This window comes from Maniola jurtina, chromosome 11 (genome assembly GCF_905333055.1).
Source record: "Maniola jurtina chromosome 11, ilManJurt1.1, whole genome shotgun sequence".
In the NCBI taxonomy this organism is placed as follows: Eukaryota; Metazoa; Arthropoda; class Insecta; order Lepidoptera; family Nymphalidae; genus Maniola; species Maniola jurtina.
The window spans coordinates 2379005-2401926 of NC_060039.1; the positions used below are offsets into that span (position 1 = coordinate 2379005).

Below are 22922 nucleotides of genomic sequence, written 5' to 3' on the forward strand. Positions count from 1 at the left end.
TGTAAAGCCAGACGAGAGAGAAAAAAAAACTAAAATGGACCGATCTAAATTTATAGATCTATCTCTTTCATAATGCATTGCGGAAAAGGATAGCACTATAGTTTAGTTTAGAGATTGTGTTCCTACAACAGAAGTTGCCACATTGAAACAACCCCACTGTATCTTTTCTTGCGATATCAGTAGGTAGGCACCTACTTACCAAAAATTAGTCTTCTCTTTCGTCCTATCGTGTTCAGTTTAGCACCTGCTTTTTGAATAGCTATCACACTAATATTATAAAGGCGAAAGTTTGTTTGTATGTGTGTGTGTGTGTGTGTGTGTGTGTGTGTGTGTGTGTGTGTGTATGTTTGTTACTCCTTCACGCAAAAACTACTAGACGGATTTGGCTGAAATTCAGAATGGAGATAGATAATATCCTGGATTAGCACATAGGCTACTTTTTATCCCGAAAAACCAAAGAGTTCCCACGGGATTTCGAAAAACCTAAATCCACGCGGACGAAGTCGCGGGCGTCAGCTAGTTACTTATATTCCTTGAATGTTTATACTAAACCTAGGCCTTCGATAGCCTTATGTTTTTCAATTTTTATGAATTTAGGCTTCTTAAATTCTGTATGCCTTGTATGTAACTTAAGACACAGGCACTAAAAGCCTCTGAGTAGTAATATATTTTAATATTATATTATCGGGTACAATATTCAAATATCTGAATGAAAACATCAAAATCAGAGAAAATAAAAATTACATCTAGGTAGGTATGTGTGTAATATTAATTTTACCTACTGTACAATTTTAATTAATTACGTATCTAACAATGAACATTAGAGCATTTCTTATTTCTAACATTATGATTTATTTTTTTGTATCTACATCTGGATAATTTGTAAATACTTTCAAACTGCATGGATAAAGTGCCGATTTGAAAATTAAAAAGACTACTTATTTAGTGTACAGTTGCTTAGTTGTAGTTTTTTGTTGTAAGTTAAATTTAGTGAACAATTTTTCAACGCTTTAGTAAAAACGCTATTGTTATTGTGTTGATTTCTTTGGACAGAATTTGGTTTTACTCATTTTACTTTCTTACCTGCACGAAATTGTTATACTGTTTTATTTTTTAAGTATATTATGTATTATTATTTTGTTATCAGTATTCATCTTTATTATTATTTGATTTCTTTTAGTTTATTTATTTAATTCACGTGTATTTATTACGTAAGTAAGTATATCTATTTTTTATAAGTCAAGGATATTAATTTAATATGTTTGATATTTGACCAAGGCAATAATTGACGATGAATGTCTGTATATGAGCAAAAATATTGTAAATGTAAATATTATGTTACTGCATTGATGAGCTTCTGTAAATTAAAATTACTTACTTAACTGTAGTAATTTGTATATTTTGCGAATTTAAAACGTGGACCAAAATACGTAGGATCAAAACATATCAATGTCAGTTTGAAGTTCATATGAGAATTCGTGAATTATATTTTAAGCAATCAAACCCTGAGTTTACGCTAGTCCCAACAATAATTATTTACATACCCTTGACAGGTCCAATCGGGGTAGGGACGCCCGGCACACCCGCACAGCCCCCGATTGTAATTTCGACCTGTCGCGTCTTATGCCTAAGTAACATTAGTTATAACATCTAAATGTTTTTGTGAATTCGTAACTGTGTAATATAGTATTTTGCGAACATAATAAGTATGTACATCCAAATTGTCCAATAAAAAATATATAGATACATATGTCTATTTTGTTTAATAAGTATCTATTTGAAATTCTTTTGTAAAATATTTTTTTTTATTTGCTATGATTCTGATAGAAAACAAACTCTATAAAAGAGTGTGAATATAAATTTAAAGGATTAACTAGCTTACAAAAAGCACAAAATTTTCATGGTATACGGAGGCTAACGTAATATTTACTTAACAATTAAAATATGACAAGGGACAGTGGAAAATTACCCGTGGAAATTTTCTTGTAGACAGAATAAGTGGATCCCTATAACAATTATTGTATTCTATCTATTATACAATCTCGTAATATTTATTTTCCTTACGACACATTAATTCTGTTAAATATTTTGCTACTACCTAAAACATGTGTCTTTTCAACATTTAGGTAATGAAAATTAAAAAGTAATGTCAATTTATATAATGATTTATATATGTAGATGTCGATATGATATAATGCAATATCGTAATATAGTGTTTGAGAAAAAAACAGAATTAGTAGGTAGGTAGGTAAGAAATGAAAGAAAGAGTTAATTAATATATAATTTTCATGTGAGGTGCGCTTAGAATGAAAGCCTAGTTAACATTATTGGTGGAGGTCTAGGAACTCTATTCGCAACTTAGTCGCGATCTTTTGGAAAACTGTCATTGTTGATAAGCGGTCTGCAATGACTTAGACCTAGCAGAGGAACCGCCAATGCATTGCCGGCCTTCCAGCAAAAAACGAAGAAATTGACAAAAAGTAATGTTTCTAAAATAGAATTCTTCTTAGGATCAAACTAAAAACCTTGTTGCCACGTAGAATTATTTATTAGAAAATTTGGTTTTTCAAAATTCCCACGTTTTTGGCGGCAACTCAAAAATAAAGAGACGGCAGCATCTTTAGATAGATGACAAGCTCGCGACCGCGACTCTTGCACAAGAATCACTTTAGGTATTATGTCAAAAATGTAAATAAATAATTGTAATAGATCTAGCTGGTTCGCTATTTTTGGATTTCACGGCATAAGAAGCTAACAGCTCCCTTTCTCAACATTCGTGACGCGTGCAATGTTATTGTAAAATGACGGAAGTAACACTTCGAACACATTCCATGGTTGTACAAAATGTAATAATAAGTTTATGTACATAGATATCTATCTGTCTGTCTAGATAAATTGCATCAATAAATCTATTCATTTATTTTATATCGATTTTTATTATCAACCAAACCTACGTTGTTTTTCATGATTCATCCATAATATTATATCAGTCGAATTTCCATCATTTCCTGAAGGCGCAAAAAAACTTTATTGTGTTAATGTATTGTAGTGTATCTTCACGTGGAAGAAAATGACATGAATTATTTATACTTATGCCTGAAAGATGTGTAAAGTCTGTCAATCCGCATTTGGCCATCAAGACTATGGTCTATGACTATGGCCCCCTATACTTCTGTAATTCTGGGAGAAGGGCGGTGGTCAGTAGTGCGCCGGTATTGGGTTGAGATGATGATGACGATAAAGAATTACACTTGATATTGATCTTGTTTTTGAAATGATTGACTAAATCTAAATTAACACTAAGCTCATCAAATTACCCAGTCATTAATTAAAAGTAGGTAAGTACGACTGATAAAGGAATTCCCCTTTCAATTTATAATTTCTATTCATTTCCTTTAAACCCTCGCAATAAATTAAAGAACATTAATTAATTATCTATACCTTGAGTCTAATATTATAATTAGATATGCTTATCTCGAATAAACTTTTTAATTATCTACTTAATAATAAATATAAATAAAAAAGCCTTTAATATCTTGTTTAATTTTACAATAATATGGAATTATTATACAATTTAAAATACTAGAAGTTAATACCTATAGAATTCAAAATTAGTACGATAATAATTAGGTATGTACCAACTTACCAATTATTACTAGGATCATATTCAAGATTACAGGAAAAACGCTAGAAAAAGCTTAACTTCTCATTTATTACGTATGAAGCGATTTGCCTCCTCGTTTCTAATACGAACCGCTAGGATATGGAAGGCTGTCTGTCGGGCATCAGTTTTCGCCTTCAATTTTATTACAGCCAAGCGCTAGTACCTACTATATACTAAAAAAAGTTTTGACTGCGATGTCAGCTAAGGGAAAGTATTCTTATTATTATAATAATCAAACTGTAATTAGACGATTTCTGTACACATTTATGTAGGTAGGTATAGCATAGACCTGTAGGCAGGTATATACTCTTTAAAAAAAATATATAGAAGAAAGCATTATTATCGGTATAATATCTAGTCGAAAGTAGGTATCGTAAATCATTCATGTCCATAGGATCATGTGGTCACCAATCTACTGACAGCTGCAATAAAGTTAAACGATGATGACCGACGATGATTTGACAAGGTTAAAGTATTGGAGCTGGTATTTATCGACCGGAAATAGATTGTAAAATAAGTATATGCATGTGATCCGAAAAACTAAAATATTTATTTTCGACCATTCGTGGTCACCCGTGTGATTCAAAGGTATTGACTAGCCGCGGCTAAAGCCTGCCACGAGACCAGGCCGGAAATCGAATCCAGATCCTCTTATTCATGAGACCAGCCCTCAGGCTTAGAACAAAAACGTTAGGCGCAGTTCATTACTCGTTTAGCCCATTCAAAGGCACGTTTTCTTCCGGGTTCGCTGCCAAGTATAACTTGACTATCTTAATGGTAAGACTGAATAGACATCTTCTAGGCAAGCGCGCTTCCAGCCTAGATATTATCATGCTCTGCATCTCAGACGTGATTGTCATCAAGCGCAAGCCTATCTCACTAAACAGCCTAGCAAATCGTGATACTCTCGGATTCTTGGAAAAGCCGGCTGCATAATTCATAGTTGTAGCAGTGCATATCAACGATCTTGTCGGTAAGCAGTGTCAACTCAGGCCCGAACTGGATGACTGACTGGTTTTGGAGAACCAAATTTGGCCTTTTCACATCCTCTGCTATGAAATACCATCTAATTCAAATTCAAGTTTTGTAGTGAGATCCAATAAAAACATAAAACTCTTCTAACTCAATAACAACCGGGATACTGATTTGAGAAAAAAGAATAAAGGTCATAGCTCATTATCACCACCCGGCACCCGACCTGCGCCGCCTCGTCTCATGCGGGACCGCTGACGCTACGGAGTTGATGTAGAGTAGCGTGCGTCCATAGAAGTCCATATTACGAGTATAAAGAATAGGTACCTACTAACCGGCAACCGCACGAGGCAAGTGGTGCAGTTTGGATGTAGGGTGGTTCTAACTTCTAATGAGCTATGACCGTTTGCATTAAAAAGTTAAATGATTTTTAATCAATTTTTTATTTTTTGAAAACGATTAGAATCTTATGCTAAAATTGTTGTAATCAAGCCGCGACAAGTACTGCCAGTTGGTGAGGTCGCATCTCTCGATCTTACATCCGGGGGAACCTTCCGTGCTCAACCAGTTGATCCTGCGAACAACAATAAGGTTTACAAGGAACCAAAAGCTTAATTTGCTATAATCCGCCGAACCAAAGAAATCTGTATGGTGCAACATGCAGCATGCGACATGCATGTTGCACCATACAGATTTCTTTGGTTTGACGGATTATAGCAAATTAAGATTTTGGTTCCTTGTATATCATGGACTTCCGCAAAATAACGCCTGCTTCTATACTACAACAATAAGGTTTTATGGTTGTCTGTTCCACCTCAGCTTCACAACCCTTTGGGTTATAGGTTATTCTGGGTTTTTACGGATCTCCACATTTCTGATTTGATCACGTAGGGAAACTCCAAGTATCTCCCGCTGAGTGACCCTGAGCTTTCTTATGAGGCCTATTTACTAGAAATTAGGCTTACTAGAAGATACAGTATTTATTTTTACACCATCATATTTGTTTACAGTGTCTGGTGTTGATAGGTAATTAATAGGTGAAGGAAATATAGGTATCAATAGAGTTGGGACTGATCCAACGCGCACAAGGTTAAGGTAAGGTTAATGTTCGGCTTTCATTTTCTATTAATTTTTATACGGTCAAGTAGTCCAAGATGAAGAAATAGCTAGGTACTAAATATGCCCGCGTGGAAAGGTGCCAAAAATACTGGCTGCATTTCAACGCTGGACAGACGGGCTAATCCGTTGAGCTGAAATAAGCCAGCCTTTCTGTCGCCCGATGAGGCTATTAATCGCGGCGATATAATATGTCTAAAAAGAAAATGTTTTTCTAATACTCCATGGCCCCAGGATCTCCACGGCAAACGGAACAAACATTTAATAATAGATAAGTATAGCTTACATAACATCAATGTGCGCCTTACATCCCTCCACCTTGCCGTAGATGGTGCCTCTCTTGGTGTTCTTCACCCAGCCGCAGATCCCCAAGCTCTCCGCCAGGTCCTTGCAGTACTTTGTGAAGAAACAACCTGGAAGAGTGATAAAGATTCTATTACTCAATTGCTAATTCACTGATAATTACGTAAAAAACACGTGTCAAGTGCGAGTCGGACTCGAATACGAAGGGTTCCGTACCATCGTACAAGGTATACTTATTACTTTTTTTTGTGTGCACGTTTTATTTTTTTGAGATCTGGCTTTCGGCTTTTTCCCTTGACTTGTGCTATAAGACCTACCTACCTGCCTTTCATGATTCTAGATCAACGGGAAGTACCCTAGTTTTCTTGACAGACAGGCGGAGAGACACACAGACAACAAAGTGATCCTATGAGGGTTCCTTTTTTCCTTTTGAGGTACGGAACCCTAAAAATAGACTGAAGAATAAAGAAGGAGTAATTAGAAGTCTGATGGTGATAGCTTATGGTTATATTATTTGGAGGGTCCAAGATTCGATCCCAGGCACGCACTTTAAACTTTTCGGAGTTAAGAGAATTAAACGCGTGAGGAAACCTGCATGCCTGAGACTTCTCCATAGTATTCTCAGTCTGTCTTAGTCTGAAGTCTGCTAATCTGCACTTGGGCAGCGTGGTGGACTATAACCCAACTAAACCCTTCTCATTCTGAGAGAGGACCCGTTTGCAGTACTTAGTAGGTTGACGTTTGATGATATTATGATGATAATGATACATCTAGTTGTAGGTACAACAAAGTTTGCCCAAAGTATTTGGAATTTTGGACCAATTCCAATCATTTTAATACCTGTTAGTATCCATCATTCTACGCTAACTTTCAATTGTAATTAAGTGCCTAACAACAAAGTAACGTGTGTTCACTAGCATGGTGTCGCTACCCAACTTGTGTTTATTATTTACTAGCCGATTCCCGAATTCGTTCCCTGGATATATTGCAGTAAAACTTAAAGCTTGGCCTTATCTAATACTGTAAAAATCACGCTCGCGTGGAATGGTACCTACCAAGAATACTGACTGCATTTCCGCACTGGACAGCCAGGCTGATCCTTTGCGCTAAATTGGGCCAGCCTTTCTGTCCCCCGATGAGGCTATTAATCGCGGTGAAATATGATAGTAAAAAGAAAATGTTTTATTGGCTACTTATACGAAGTATAAGCGAATTAAAAGAATTAATTTACTTAAGTTCTTTGATATAACGCATTTCCGTTTGAGGAATAAATGCAACATGAGTCATGGTCTAAATAAAACTGCCTATACATGATAAGAAGCGGGTACATTATGCTATCACTAATAGAGTGATAAGACAATTAAACTGTAGCTACCGCCTAATCTATTATTGATTGCTCTGATCTGATTTATTTTCATTTTCCTAAAATCGCTTATCGATTTATGTTTTCAGTTAGATTAACTAGTGAAGAAAAGCTTCCCTAGTAGATAGTAGCGTTACGTTATGTAGGTACGTATGTGTGACTAGAATCGGGTCTAGACATTGCAGCGCCCAGGTACAATCAATAATAATTCATGATTCTAGGCCAACGGGAAGTGGGTTTTGATTCCCTTGACTGGTCTTGACAGCTGCACGTCAGACAGACAGACAGACAGACAGACAACGAAGTGATCCTATTAGGGTTCCTTTTTTTCTCTGGAGGTAGAGAACCCTAAAAAGCTATAAAACGCATTGTTTGGTTGATAACGATAACACAACAAGACCGATGCGATGGCGTAGCACTTCGGGAGTCAAGTCCGACAGTTGCTCGTTTCGTTTTCGTTCATTTTTTTCATTCACTATAGGCAAGCGCTTGACCACAATCACACCTGATGGAAGGTGATGATGTGGTCTAAGATGGGACGCGTTTACCCATCGTGCGTTCATGTCGCAAAATTTAAAGGCAAGCGCAGACAGTGCCAAGAGTGGTCCGTTATTTCATGATAATATAATATCCTGTTATTATCTGTTCATTTTCAAATCTATTAAGCATATTAAATAGCCATATCAAAGCACACGTACTAAAGCCGGACGTGCCTACATTGATTTGAAACTGTCTGATTATATATTTAGATATCGACTAGTAGATGTAGGTCGATGTCATTGATTTTGGGAGCTGACCCAAACACCGAAGTGATGGGCTTCAGAGTTAGATATTATTTATCGTGGTACATCGTAACTAATCACCACTTTACAAGTGTAAATTAAAAATTTATAACACCCCCGACAAGTGAAGGTTACAGTAACTAGAAAAAAGATTCCGAAGAATTGAAAGCCTCCTCCTTTTTTGGAAGTCGGTTAAAGAGCTGATAACTGTCAAACGGCGGAACCGATTTTCTTGGAATATATCTAGGAACACTCTCGATCAAGCCACCTTTCAAACAAAAAACTAAATTAAAATCGGTTCATTACTTTAGGAGCTACGATGCCACAGACACATACACAGATACACACGTCAAACTTATAACACCCCTTTTTTTGGGTCGGGGGTTAATAAATTAGTCGTAAACAGATCTTTGATATTTGTGTACTAATCTACTAATATATAGGTACTTTTTTATCAATAACAACTGCATTGTCACGATGATAAATGAAGATGTAAAACTAACTTCTACAAGACTAATATAAAAAAGCTGAGATCGTAAGTCCAGTATTCGGAAGGTTCGGAATTCGATCCCGACTTCTAAAACTTGTGCATTCTAATTAGTTAACAGGGCTCTCTCCGTCACTCGTTTCATACAATCGTAGTTCCAATTTCATTTGAATATTAAGCAACCAAAGTTCATGAAATTTTGCAGACATATTGTAGAAACTAATATCTGTGTCTGTGGTGTTTTAGATTTTTCTAAAAATATGTAGTTTTAAAATTACAGGGGCTCAAAGATTTGTATGTAAATTTATAAGACCGCGTAACTTTGGAACCGAATATTTTAACAGAAATCTGGAAAACCACAGACATAGATATTAGTTTCTAGAATATGTTTGCAAAATTTCATGGACTTTGGTTGCTTAATATTCCAATGAAATTGGAACTACGTTTGTATGAAACGAGTGACGGAGAGAGCCCTCTTAAATATCATTTGATTGAACAGTGAAGGAAAACATCGTGAGAAAATCGGCAATCGGCATGCCTGAAAGTTCACCACAGTACCTATTTTTAAAAGTTTTTTTAAATTGTTCGGATACAAGTCAGCCCATGACTGCAATCTCACCTGGTGGTGAGTGATGATGCAGTTTAAGATGGAAGCGGGCTAACCTGGAAGGGGTATTGCAGTTTTTATTAAACCCATACCCCTTTGGTGTCTACACGGCATCGTAGCGGAACGCTAAATCGCTTAGCTGCACGGCTTTGCTGGTAGGTGGTAACTAGCCACGGCCGAAGCCTCCCACCGGACCAGACTAGAAATTTATAAAATTCCAAAACCATGCCAGGAATCGAACCCGGAACCTCCCACTAATAAGGTCGTCAAAACTTCCTTGATAACAACTCAAACTAAGCTATTAAACTTTGGAATATTGGCGGTGGCGACAAGTCAGGCTAACTTGTATTTGTATAAAAAATAAATATAAAAAAAGATGTCGCGGCTCGGGTCTACCGGTATAGGTAATACCAAATAGGTATTCAATAACAAAATTGAATAAATCATTTATCATAAATATTATTATCTGTTTTGTGTCAAATAAATAAGCGATATCCTTTCATCAAATTATCTAAGTTAATACCAACAGTTAATTAATTATTATCATCTTGATAATTTTATTTTTTATCGCATATTATTATTGTGCATCCTCATATTATCTAACAAACAAATTACGTTTTTTTAAAACTAAGTAGGTAGGTATATATTTTTTGTTGAATAAATACTATACCTATACATACCTATCTACTTGATAGATACATATTCTACGTCTAAAATATATATTTAAATTTCTGTCTTACTTTAAAATCTTAATTTGTGATAAATATTCTAAAACACTAATTTAAAAAAACAGAAAGGTCAAACTTTACCTAGGTAATATGGCAAGAAAGGATGCCAGAATGAAAATATTCCAAAAAATGTTAATTGAAACATCGATACCCCGATTATTTTATTGATTGAAAACTAAAGTAGGTACCTTGAACTTGTCCAAAAACTTCAAATTCAACTGCAACTAGGCTATTTGGATCTTCAGCGCCCATTTTGAAGAATTTCCTTCCACCTTTGCACTCGAAATAACAAAACTAATTAAAAATTATAAACAAAAAATAAGTTAACTTTGTAATATTCTTAACTTTTTAGTAAAAAAAAAAACTCTTATGTATTTATTTATGTATGTAGTATGTGTACTAAATAGCTCGGTAACAGTTTTGGTACTGCCGAGTGCCGCCCGCCCGCCCCAGTGCCAATCGCCCGCCCTAGATATTTTTGTGCACACTTATGTAGCTATAAATCGTAAATACATTAGTACAATGATAAGCGATGGTCGTAAACTACACTAAATTGATCTGTGCATCAAAATTCAATACTATACTTAACCGACATCGAGTTTCTACCTACCTGTATAATTTCCATATTGAACTAGCGCACCTTTACCCTGGCATGCGCCAATACGCTAAAAAAGAGAATGTACCTAATGCATTGCTTTAGTGGTCTAAAACCATCTTCGCATTATTGCCTTTCTAATGTAACCGGTTTAGGGTACATCAGTTGGATCAGTCACATCAAATGAATACCTATAATATAATGGGAAAGTTTGAAACTAGCGCCATCCAGTGGTAGAAAATGAGGGGTACCTAATAGGCTGGCATGGTATGGGCATATTACTAGAAGAATGTTAAATTAATGTGGAAGGAAAAAAGAAGAGCAGTATGGAAGTGTCATTATATCGTACCGTATGAATCGTGATTGTACGAACATTAAGAGGGGTCTCTCCGTCATTCGCTCCATACAAACGTAGTTCCAATTTCATTTGAATATTAAGCAATCAAAGTCCATGAAATTTTGCAGACATATTCTAGAAACTAATATCTGTGCCGTTTTAGATTTTTCTAAAAATATATAGTTTCAAAATTACAGGAGCTCAAAGATTTGTACGTGAATTTTTAAGACCGCGTAACTTTGAAACCGAATATTTTAACAGAAATCAGGAAAACCACAGACATGGATATTAGTTTCTAGAATATATCTGCAAAATTTCATGGACTTTGGTTGCTTCATACACAAATGAAATTGGAACTACGTTTGTATGGAGCGAGTGACGGAGAGACCCCTCTTAAAACAAAAGCAGTGGCTATTTAAAACAAGGCTTGTCCTCGCTTTGCGGACGCGGGGCGGCGGGCAGGCAGCGGGCCGGCAGGGGCGCGGAGTGGCCAGTTCCGCTAATGACAATTATCTCATTGTTCTGATTGAAAAATCTGCTTCCTAATCAACTGTCCGACGATCTTTGGGAACCGCAATGCTTAGGATATAATAATACCTACTAATAACCGTCAACCGATGTCAAGGAGAGAGGAAAATAGGTAAGTGCTTCATCCAAATGTGTAATATCTCCGTTTTTTTAATTAATACACATGCGCTTGGCTGCTATCACACCTGCTGGCAAGTGATGTTGCAACCTAGGATGCAACGCCCGCAGACAGAGTGGTGTAGCACCGAGGCAAGGCTTCTTTTTTAGGGTACTGTACCTACTTGAAAGGTGCCAACGGAACCCTATTATCTACTAAGCCTCCGCTGTCCAGTGTATTTCGTGAGTGAACCGTAATAGGTAGAGAGTTGTCATAAAATGTGTATTTCAATTACCGCTATAACAACAAATAATAAAGATTTCGAAATAGCCGCCATAGAAATTTGAAAAATTAAAATGTTACATGTACGATGGTACAGAACATTTCGTGTGCAAATCCAACCCGCATGTCATTAATTTAGTTGACAGGCAACCTAACCTTGCATTAGGATGCCTGTCCACAAAAACGGAGCGGAGCACATTGAGTACCCAAGTCTATATTCAATATTTTTTCAATAGAATTCTTTAAAAACACCGGTCAAGTGGGAGTCGAATTCGCACACGAAGGACTCCACACCATCGTACAAGATATAAGTTACACTTAGTTGATGACGGACTGCGCCATCTATATTATGTGATTTGAATGAATTTTTAGTTCTTTTCGTGAACACATTTTGATTTATTAACCGACTTCCAATAAAGGAGGAGGTTCTCAATTCGTCGGGATCTTTTTTTTTTTTTATGTATGTTCCCCGATTACTCAGACCTAGAGATTTCTACTTTTTAGTGTTTTTGGTTTTTGAAGTCGGTTTTATTTTTCTTTTTTTGTAATAAACTGGTTCTCGGAGTTTTCTCTTTACTTGTGCTTTAAGACCTTCCTAACTGTTAAATTTTATGATTACTAGGTCTCGTTCACATAAAAGTACCTTTCTTCCTTTTGATGTACGAACCCTAAATAACTCGAAGGGTTTTCCTGTAGCCACAAAGCGTGTAGGTACTCTGTAAATTCTGTGTAAGCGTTTGACATTTTGTAATAAAAAACTGTTTATATAACGAATGACTTTATTTTAAGGAATTTATACAAAAAACACTTATTCACATAATTTTATATAGTAACGCAGCTCAACCATGGCGTTTACGTATTTTCGCTTCAATTCTCTCCTTGCACTCTGCTAGCTTCTTCAAAACAGCTTCGTCGATTGATTCCAACTGAAAAAAAAAAAAATCTTAATTCATCAGAAATCTTCATACAAAAAGTGTCCTACAAAAAATTTTCAAAAATAAAATAAAAAACCGACTTCAACAACCACAAACACTAAAAAGTAAAAAATCATTTAATTTATTACTGAATATAAATTATGTATACAAGAGTTAATAATATAGTTCTAAATTAACATTTTTTGGAGTCGGTGCCAATGAGATGCCAATGTGGAGTCACTTTATTTATTTGATGTTTTGACAGATTTTCTATACAAAAACCTCAGATTCGTCAGATAAAAATTATTTAACGATTGAAAAATCGGCTCTTAGTAAACTAATTATTTCTTCGAGAAAATAAATCTTACATGCCAAAGCATGATCTTGAAAAGGCCTATGTCCAGCAGTGGGCGTATACAGGCTGATGGAATAAAAACACTTACTTCGTGAATGAAATTTTCTTTAATGCTGGCCAGTTCGTCGAGTTCGGCCGCTTTTTCTTTTTCATACTGTTCTGTCAACTCTTGGAGTTCCACCACTTTTTGCGCATCCCTTATGGATTTCTCTGCGCTTTTCTTATCCTTTTCTTCGGCATCACGTAGGTCACTAGAAAAAAATCAAGTCATTAAACCATTTAATTGAAACTAGCGACGGCTTCGCTCAGCAAAACATAAATCTTTTTTATTCTCTATCCTGTAGGAATTTCTGGGGGTGTAACTCAGCTTTTTAGGTTGAAGGGTTGTGGCTTGCAACAGTTTGAGAGAATGTAGCGTCTACATATATGGACACCCCCCATTATATCCCCTCCACGTCGTCCAAAGTTCACCTACTGTATGAACAAGACTAGCTTATGCCCGCGGCTTCACCCACATGAACTACACAAACCCCTATTTTATTCCCTTGGGGCTTGAATTTTCAAAAAATCTTAGCGGATATATACATCATAACAGGTATGAACATGCTAAATTTCAGCCCAATCCGTCTGATAGTTTGAGCTGTGCATTGATAGATCAGTCAGTCAATCATTTTTCCCTTAACAGGCTTTATAATGGATAAGCTAATAATAATATTTGTAAAGCATCGCAACCCACCTCTTTGCCTGGGCGCGCTCCTCCTGGCGCTTACGACCGGCCTCCTGGCGCTTTCTACCTGCCTCCACTCGCGCGGCGCTTAGCTCCGCGAACTGAGCTTCAAGCTCACTGAGCTCCACATTCAGTTTCTCTTGCTCATCCTCTTTGTTCTCTGTATCTTCGTTCTCGCAGTCCCTGTAACATTTTATTATTTTTATTTGGCTAATTCTGAGTGCTTAGTGTGATGGAGAGTTTTACATCTTACCATTAATAGAATTCGAGCGACGGAACACATTAAGCTCAGAGTAAAATGGGCCTAAATTTCCTGGATTAAAGTCCAAAATTCAATACCTGGTTTCTCAATGGCTGTAGAATGTAAATGTATGGATGAACTTTAAAACAAGACTGTTTAGTTCTATTTTATTTTAACGCTGAAGTATTTCGCCGCCCGAATTCTAAAAATTGAAATGTAAAATCTCATACTAAGCACACTGTTGCCCATAAGCTCTAAACGAAAATGAAATGACAGTTCTAAATGTATTGTTATCCCTTTCATATTGCTCCCTGCACAAAAGAGAGAGAAGTAGGTATGCTATAAACTCACCTCAAGCTGTCAGTCAGATTGATGATATCATACAGCAAGACGTTAGCGCTGTCCAGGTTGGGTTTGATGGACTGCAGATTCTTCAAACTGGTTTCCTTCTGCATCAGCGTCGCCTGCAGCATATTCAGCTTCTCTTCAGCGTCCTGAACGTTTTGTGTCGCTTGCTCCACCTGAGTCATGGAAGATAAAAGGGTTTGAACATTTTTGTATGGAACCTGTCATACCTTCAAGTCTGCTACTTTGGTAAAACCTCGTCAAAAAGCATTCAGTTATGTTGTAAGTAATATACTTTCTGAGATATTTGATTTTTAAACTGTAGATAAATAAAGCATTAATAATTTTGAACTCAAATAACTCAGAAACCGTAGGTATACCAACTAGGTTCAATGCCTTTTTACCCGACTGCAGCAAAGCCAAAAGGAAGGGTTGTATGTATGTATGTATGTTTGTATCCAGATTCTGTGTGTTCCACCGTAGCGCCTAAACTACTGGGCCGATTTTGATAAATGAGGTGTCAAGTGTCAGTTACGTCTCCAAATATTTTTTTGCTATTGTATCGAGCGGGATGTCAAATGAAAGAGGAGAAAATTCTGAGTTCATGAATATAAATTTACTACAACATTAAAATATACCAAGCGACAAGCAAACAATATTACTCAAATATTTCAGCTTTTAAGATGATCACAGTCGGTTTTTAGTTTTCAACATTATTTCGTTAATAACAAATTACAAACAAATCATTTTTTTAAATAGGTACTACATTCATTGGTGGTTCAGAAGTGTAATGTGCATCCTTTATCCGTTATCTTATAATATCTCACCTGCGCCTTGATGTCCTCAGCATCGTACACTCTCAAGGCGCGTTTCTTGTCCACTTCTGTGACCAACGAGTCCCGAAGTCCCTTCTTCTGCTCAAGTAAGATGTGCATTTGGCGGTACTCTTTTTGTAGAGCTTCTAGTTCCTGCTTGTCTTTGTCTTCTTCTTCTTTCTCTTGTTTGAGTTCTTCTTCATATTGTTTTATTTCACGGTCTATCTAAAGGGTTCATTAATAGAATGAGTATTTAATAAAATATTTAGCTTTCTAATAATAATAAGCTAAATATCTCAGATATCACATGATGCATTACTGTTATAACAGGATATAATTATTTAAATTAATTATAACAATTATATAAAAACAAATAACTAATTAATTAATTTAGGATTAAATGAGATGAAAGGTTTAAAAAAAGTTCAATATGAAATATCCGTAACTAAAACTATGATATAGTTACGCCACTGTGGAGGGTCATGTGTTTGTAAAAAATTTGAACCATATTCTATGCCTTGCTTTATAATATAATAATAATTATGTTTGCAATTTAATACTTACATTTTTAAGTCTCCCTGCTCTTTCAGCTTTTTCTGCAAACTGTTTGTTGAGCAATTCCAAGCAGTTATTTTTTTTGTCTGTCAACATTCTGACCTGTAAAAATGAAACAATTTTTGAAGTATTGGAGATGCAGGAGTAACTTTGTGAACGTCCATGATATACAAGGAACCACAAGTATCACTATAATTGACCAAATCAGATAAATCTGTATAGTACAATGTGCAGCATGCTATATGCACCACCCACCATCCCACTACTAACGTAGCAGGAAAAGCAAAACACATCACCACATAAATATATGGTTGGTTACTTACCTTATCAGTTTTGGAGAACAGCTCCTCTTCATAAGGAGCAATGTCAGCCATGCGCTCCTCCCTGAACAGCATCAGGTTGAACAGCAGCAGCAGCATGGTGTGGGAGGTGGCATGCGTCGGCTGCAGCAGCTGGGTGATGGTGTTGGTGAAGGCAAACTGGGTGATGTGGTTGAACGCTCGGGTTGTGTTGATGACTGGCAGCAGGTCCCAGTAGAAGTACAAGTTTTCATTTCTTTCTTCTTCGGGTGGTGGCTGTAATAAAATTATTGTTATATATGGATTTGTGGATTGTGTCCATGAATACAGTAAATTTCCAAGTTCGACTTTTCTAAAAGTGCTTTAGTGGACTCTATGGACTCTCTGGTTGTCAATGGTGATGCTGTAAAATATGTGAGAAGTTAAATAAAAGTATATTTATGTGTTTAATCTGAGTTTATGGTTAACATTGTTTACTATATTATGATATCTGCAACTCTTTCTAATTGGATTTAGGTTTTTTAAAAATCCAGTGGGAACTGTTTGATTTTCCAGGATAAAAAGTACCTATCATAGAAATGGTTCAAATGAAATTATTTGCATAAGCATTGTTGTGATGTGATTGGTTAGATGTTACAGTAAATTGCTTAATACAATAGAATGGCATTTATGAGTAAGATTTGTGATCAAAAGTGGTTGTCCTTGCTAGATTTTATCAATCTGTGTTAGCAGCCAGCCCTCTCCCTCGCATACACTAATGTGGTTTAGTAGTTGCACCATCATCATCATCAACCCATTGCCGGCCCACTACTGAGCATGAGTATTCTCTTACAATGAGACGGTCTACCAGGTAAAGTGTGGATTGGAAAACTTTACACTTTTGAAAATATTATAGTGAATTCTAAGGCAGGTAGGTTTTCTCACAATGTTATCCTTCACCATTACAGTGAGTGATATATTATTTTAATTACTGAAAAAGCAGGTAACTCCAAAAATGTATTATAGGTGTGTGCCCATGATTCAACTCTCAACACTTGCTATAAGTGGCAGACCTCTTACGCACAAGGCTATCACTACTCTAAATATCAGTATGGATTGATATGGAAATTATACCTACCGCAAGTATAGCATCTTTATCAATACCCAAGCGGTCAAACAGCAGGAACAGGGCACTCATCAAAGCATGAGGCTTCTTCATGTCTTCAGCTACCAGTAAGACGTCTGGAAAAATCTCCTTCCAGCACTCTATCAGGTTTTCCGCAGTTATTGCTGGAAAACCATTAACACATTATAGTATGGCAAGGATTGACATCAAAATAAATAATATTGTTTTTATTTTTAGCACATGTTTTCTTTATGCTATTAAAATATCTCCTGTCTCCACCCCTACAATGCCGGCTTCTCTCGGCGCCCTTTAATGTCTCCATGACCGTTGTTTGTGTAATTTCCGTAAATTAAATCTATGAATAAACCATCAATGGCAAAAACTTAATATCAACTATCTTATGTCTTTTGAACATCGATGCTTCCATCAAGTTTCCACTTAAATAAACCATAACGATTTAATAATGCGTGGTAAAACCACTTACTTTTCACATCCATGTCTGATTTTAACTTTCAGTGCACTTTTACTATAATTTTTATATTGTGTATGAAGCTAATATCTAAAAAATACTCCCGACTCCTGTATGAAGTTTTATATAAAGAGAATAGTATATTATGGCTTTAGTACGCAATATCACTATACTTATAATAGTTTTAAAACTTAAAATTAAAACAGAAACGCCAGAAATTCGCAAAAAACTTTCAATCCATTTCAATTTCAACGGTTCTGTCAAGTTCTGTCAATTTGAAAATTCGTATAGCTCGATTACATGAAACGGTCATTCTACCGAAACGCTATATTTGTGTTCGCTTAAAATATATCGTAGCTCCGTAAATTTGAACTAATTTTAAAACCTAATTATTAAATTTCATGACCTTCTTCAACATATTAAATAACTATTTTTATAATTAAATATTAAATTTTACTTTATTTCAGTGGTACAGTACGTGATTACTCACGTCCTGTAGAATGTTCGCGACATAGGATATAATATTGAAGTGTCTCTAAAAATTATTTAGAAAGACTCTACATGTATTGCAAATTAATTATTGTGTAAAGTATATGACAAAGAAAGCACCAAAAAAAATAATAAAAAATCTCACTTATTATTTTAAAAGTTATTTATCATTCTACAATGTTCGTGAAAAATAATCACACCTGTAGAAAAAAATTGCCGAAATGCTAAAATTTTTATTTTTCAAGTTGGAACATTAGTTTATAGCTCTAGCAACTCTATTATTTGCCTTGTAATGACTAGTGTAGGCCATATTTCTGCAAGTGATAGCATTTCAGAGAATCATTAAGTTGTATAGGCGTTCTACACCAGTGTCAAAGTTGAAGTCTCATTTCTGTACTCAATAAAAAAAAGTAAGTAAACAATTTAAAAATATGATTTGCTTAGGGCCTTATTAATAAGTTGATTAATTAATATAATCGAGTGAATCTTGTTTTCATAACTTAAAATTTTGCACCGAAAACATATTTTTAAGTTAAAACGCCACTTCTGTAGAATTCACTTCTGTTGATATAGCTTTCTCCAGAAGTGAGATATTTCTACAGAAATGATAATTTACTTATTATTCTAATATATTTTATCTTCTGTGTACAAATACAAATTTATAATTATTATAATTTAACTAATGCAGAATGCTGTTTTTTATTATGAACTGGTTTTAGATATTGTACTGCTAGCTTTATTATTATTATTTTCGACAGAAGTGACTTGTTTTCTACAGGAATAATAAGCATGGCTCTTTCTGGTAGTTTTTTCAGGCATATCAGGCAAAACGCGATTGGAGAAAGAAAAAGAGTAACGTTTAGGAAGAACAAAATAAGGCTTGGATACCGAAGAAGAGACAAAAAATGACCAAAGCTGGACCGGAAGGAGCACATCGAAAATATAGAGAAAGATACTAAAAAAACTATTAAGAAGCTGGGAAAATAAAATCAATTAAAGACTACACACCAAGAGCACAAAAACAATAAGAAAGAGTTGGCCAGAGCGTGTATAAGGATTGAAAAGAAGATAATTCTCCTTCAAGTCCAGTTTCACAAATATCTACAGTATTTTCTAGATTTTCCTTAGACAAAAATAGATGAACACTGAAATTAGAGCTTCTTAAGCTAAGAAAATTAAGCTAGCAGAGTTTGAAAAACAGCTCGGATTTGCTCCCATTACAAAATTAGGCTTATTTACGTTACTCCCAAAAAAAAAAACTCTCAGACTTCTGCAAATCTGCAGAACCAATCATAATATAGGAATATACAGGAACCCAATAGCTGTCGCTATGAGACGTGACGCAGACGTCACGTCCAGGGTTGAAATTTTTTACAGATCAACCTTTGAATGTGAGGGTACTTCTGATATTTTTCAAACTGGAAAATGCAAACCAAAAAATAAAATATAATTAGTATGATACGTTCGATAATGTCATAAAACATGTTTTAAAAACTTTTTTGCTTCGCCAGACGAAGAAAATTATATTTTGTAATGATTCTATTTTCAGGATCTTATTCTACAGGAATCTTATGTTTAAGTACGTCATTTCTGTAGAACATGTTTGTTGATTTTTTTTAATAGTTTTTAACTAAATTTGACTTCCTGAAATTGACATATTAAGACTGTTGACACCAAAAACAATTAAGCCTGGTTATTTTTTTTGCATTCTTACATAAATTTGTAATTTTAAGAAAATTCCTGTCACTCATGGCGAAATTTATGTCACTCCTGTCGATATGAAAAAACCAAAATATGCGATTATTTCAAAATATTATTGTTATTGATCTCTGTTTCAATTTTTTAGATGATTATTACATTAAAACTTATCATAATAACCCAACAAAAAGTTAATATTGTTAAATAAAATTTTATTTTTTTATTTTTATCACTCGGTAGAATTACCCAAACCTGCATCAATCATTACAATCTCAATTGTTGTTATTGGCATGCTATTCTGTTGCAACAATAGAATGTAGCCAATAGATGCCAATAGTAATCGAGCATCAACCAATCAAAGGGGATTGCGATTGTGACGTTGCAGCTGTCATTCTACCGCAATCGAGAACCTTTATGTTTTTTTTTTTTTTTTGCTCTCTCGTCTGGCTTTACAAAGATTAGCCAATGTCAAGTTTATAGTTATTTGTAACAAGTTAGGGAAACTTTACAAGTATGGACCCCGTCTGTGCCGGCGCTCATCGACACACGCACGGCACCCCGTTAGAGTGCTTTCCAGTCAGTTGTAACAAAAAAAAACACTCCAAAAAGGCAGAGCACGCCCGCCAGCTAACACCAACACAGACCAACCTTTATGTTATTGGTCTGTGTTTAAAAATGACTGCTGGAACTACAGTGCGACAAGGTTCTTTTCCCTTGTACGTGGTGTTGCTTAGTAAAAAATCTGAATTTCACTGTTTTTTTTTTTAAATATATTCTGTAACTGTGCATGTATCCTTCACAATATATCCTTATAATAAATACAACAGAAATGAATCTGCATCTTATAGTTACATTTAGGACTAGGTAAGTATAGTATTTGAGCAGGTAAACATGATAGGTTGAAAGTCCATGGCCGATCGATGATTTTTATTATTTTTTCCTAATGACAGGGACCTATTTCCTAATTTCTCATTCAGTTAAAATTAGATAAAACTTACTCGGTTTTACATTGACATTTTCAACATTATTCTCTAAAATTGAGGAAGTTTTATTTACTGGCAGCTTTTGTTCTACAACTACGCCCCTCCCTTTTAAGTGTCAAAAGATCCTTTTCGTGCTGTATAGTGTATGTGCTGTATCATAGAGATAGTATATAAACGTGCTGTATATTCTTTGATCAGGACTTCGTCTGTGTTGGTGTTAGCTGGCGGGTGTGTCTGCCTTTTTGGAGTGTTTTTCTTTTTGTTAAAACTGACTGGAAAGCGCTCTAAGGGGGTGCCGTGCGTATGTCGGCGAGCGCCGGCACAGACGGGGTCCATACTTGTATAGTTTAACCAGTGTTGCCAGTGGCAGATAGTCAATTGTAACACGAGACATCTCAAAATGTAACATTTTCACGAGAAAAGTAACATTTCCTTATTTTTCGTGGAAAATAAAAGTAATAAGGTACACAGGTTAATATGGCACTTTATTATACAAAAATTTAAACAGTTTTCTTGTCCCATTAGTTAAGCTTAAAAAGTATCGTAATAATAATTGTTGATTGAATAAATTGACTGCTGATCCTGAAAAAGAAAAACAAATCAATATGTAAAATAATAATATACCAATGGATTTAGAAATGTCTTTGAATAGCTATAACTTATTTTGTTAATCAATTTATAATACAAGTGTAAATTAAAAATTTATATCACCCCAACAAGTGAAGGTTACATTAACTAGAAAAGAGCTGATAACTTTCAAACGGCTGAACCGATTTTCTTTGATTATAGCTAAGAACACTCTCCATTAAGCCACCTTTCAAACAAAAAAACTAAATTAAAATCGGTTCATTAGTTTGAGAGCTACAATGCCATACACAGATACACACGTCAAACTTATAACACCCCTCTTTTTGGATCGGGGGTTAAAAAGATTAAAATCGTTTTATATCGGGCGATCTGGCAACACAGGACTGTTTGAGTTTGAGAGGCTACGCACTAGGTGGACTTTGTCTGTGTAGCGTTTGATGGCGCGCGTGTGGTGCCTTTTTGGAGCGTTTTTTTTTTTTTGTTAAAAGTGGCTGGTTTTTGTGTTTCACTGGCGTTTTTGGTGCTAGAACCATGCTGGAACTAACTGGGAAGCGCTCTAAAGGGGTGCCGTGCGTATGTCGGCGAACGCCGGCACAGACGATGTCCTTACTTATATAGTTTCCCTAACTTAAAAATATCTTCAAACTTGACATTGGCTAATCTTTGTAAAGCCAGACGAGAGAATAAAAAAAAACGCACTAGGTAGGTACGCAGTGAAGAAAATTACGCGGGAATTTCAAATTCGTTTTGTTAACTGAACAATACTAGGTAGGTACCTAACTACTTACCTTGGTCTCAGCAAAGAGATCGATAGATTCGATAGCAAAACTCAAATTTTAGGTTACGCCGGCCGGTATCTACTCAGCTCGCTCTCATTCCTGTAAAGAAAACCGAAGTTACCTACAACAATAACTAAGTAGTAAATAGCTAAATGAACTTCTGGAAACTAATGTGACTTAATAATAAGATGACAGTCAATACAAAAACGAACTGCTTTCAGTTGCAAATACTATGACTTTGTTTTTGCATTACTGATTCACTAATTAGTTAACTACTTACTTATTTACTTAAAACTACATTGTATACAACATTTACTTACCAAGCAAGTAGTGTTAGCAACACATATACACAGTCGATAAGGATAACGAACAAACCAATCACTTTCGAATTTTGACGAAATAAAGATACAATTTTTTTTTGTACTTAGATACCTAACTACCTACAATATCACTACCCCGCAACGAATAACTTTTTTTTTTTTCTCTCGACTGGCTTTATACTGATTAGCCAATGTCAAGTTTGTAGTTATTTACAAGTTAGGAAAACTATATGTATAAGAATGGACTTCGTCTGTACCGGCGCCCGCCAACATACACGCGGCGCCCCTTTAGAGTGCTTCCCAGTCAGTTCCTTGGTCAGTTCCACCACCAATAAACACTAGCAGAACACAAAAACCGGCCACTTCTAACAAAAAAACA

General features: G+C 35.4%; 2 protein-coding genes and 3 long non-coding RNA genes across 5 annotated transcripts; 2 read left to right on the forward strand and 3 right to left on the reverse strand.

Annotated features, from left to right (window-relative positions):
• Nucleotides 1-521: 521 nt before the first annotated feature.
• Nucleotides 522-20576, reverse strand: LOC123869304. The gene is made up of 3 exons (XR_006796859.1): nt 20563-20576; nt 4427-4430; nt 522-1022 (listed from the first exon to the last, which is right to left on the reverse strand). It is a non-coding gene; the product is annotated as an uncharacterized LOC123869304 (long non-coding RNA).
• LOC123869302 lies at nt 1461-2922 on the forward strand. The gene is made up of 2 exons (XR_006796857.1): nt 1461-1998; nt 2269-2922. It is a non-coding gene; the product is annotated as an uncharacterized LOC123869302 (long non-coding RNA).
• On the reverse strand, nt 5061-10481 carry LOC123869300 (acylphosphatase-2). The gene is made up of 3 exons (XM_045912167.1): nt 10211-10481; nt 6039-6165; nt 5061-5210 (listed from the first exon to the last, which is right to left on the reverse strand). Exons 1-3 carry the CDS (start codon nt 10272-10274, stop codon nt 5096-5098), a joined length of 306 nt encoding a protein of 101 aa, XP_045768123.1. The 5' UTR covers nt 10275-10481; the 3' UTR covers nt 5061-5095.
• Nucleotides 12640-17912, reverse strand: LOC123869298 (DNA ligase 1-like). The gene is made up of 9 exons (XM_045912165.1): nt 17702-17912; nt 17230-17381; nt 16137-16388; nt 15823-15915; nt 15271-15483; nt 14450-14619; nt 13867-14040; nt 13219-13381; nt 12640-12787 (listed from the first exon to the last, which is right to left on the reverse strand). The coding sequence occupies exons 1-9, from the start codon at nt 17712-17714 to the stop codon at nt 12701-12703; spliced, it is 1317 nt and encodes a 438-aa protein (XP_045768121.1). The 5' UTR covers nt 17715-17912; the 3' UTR covers nt 12640-12700.
• LOC123869303 lies at nt 18033-19947 on the forward strand. Its single transcript, XR_006796858.1, has 2 exons — nt 18033-18585; nt 18982-19947. It is a non-coding gene; the product is annotated as an uncharacterized LOC123869303 (long non-coding RNA).
• Nucleotides 20577-22922: the final 2346 nt, after the last annotated feature.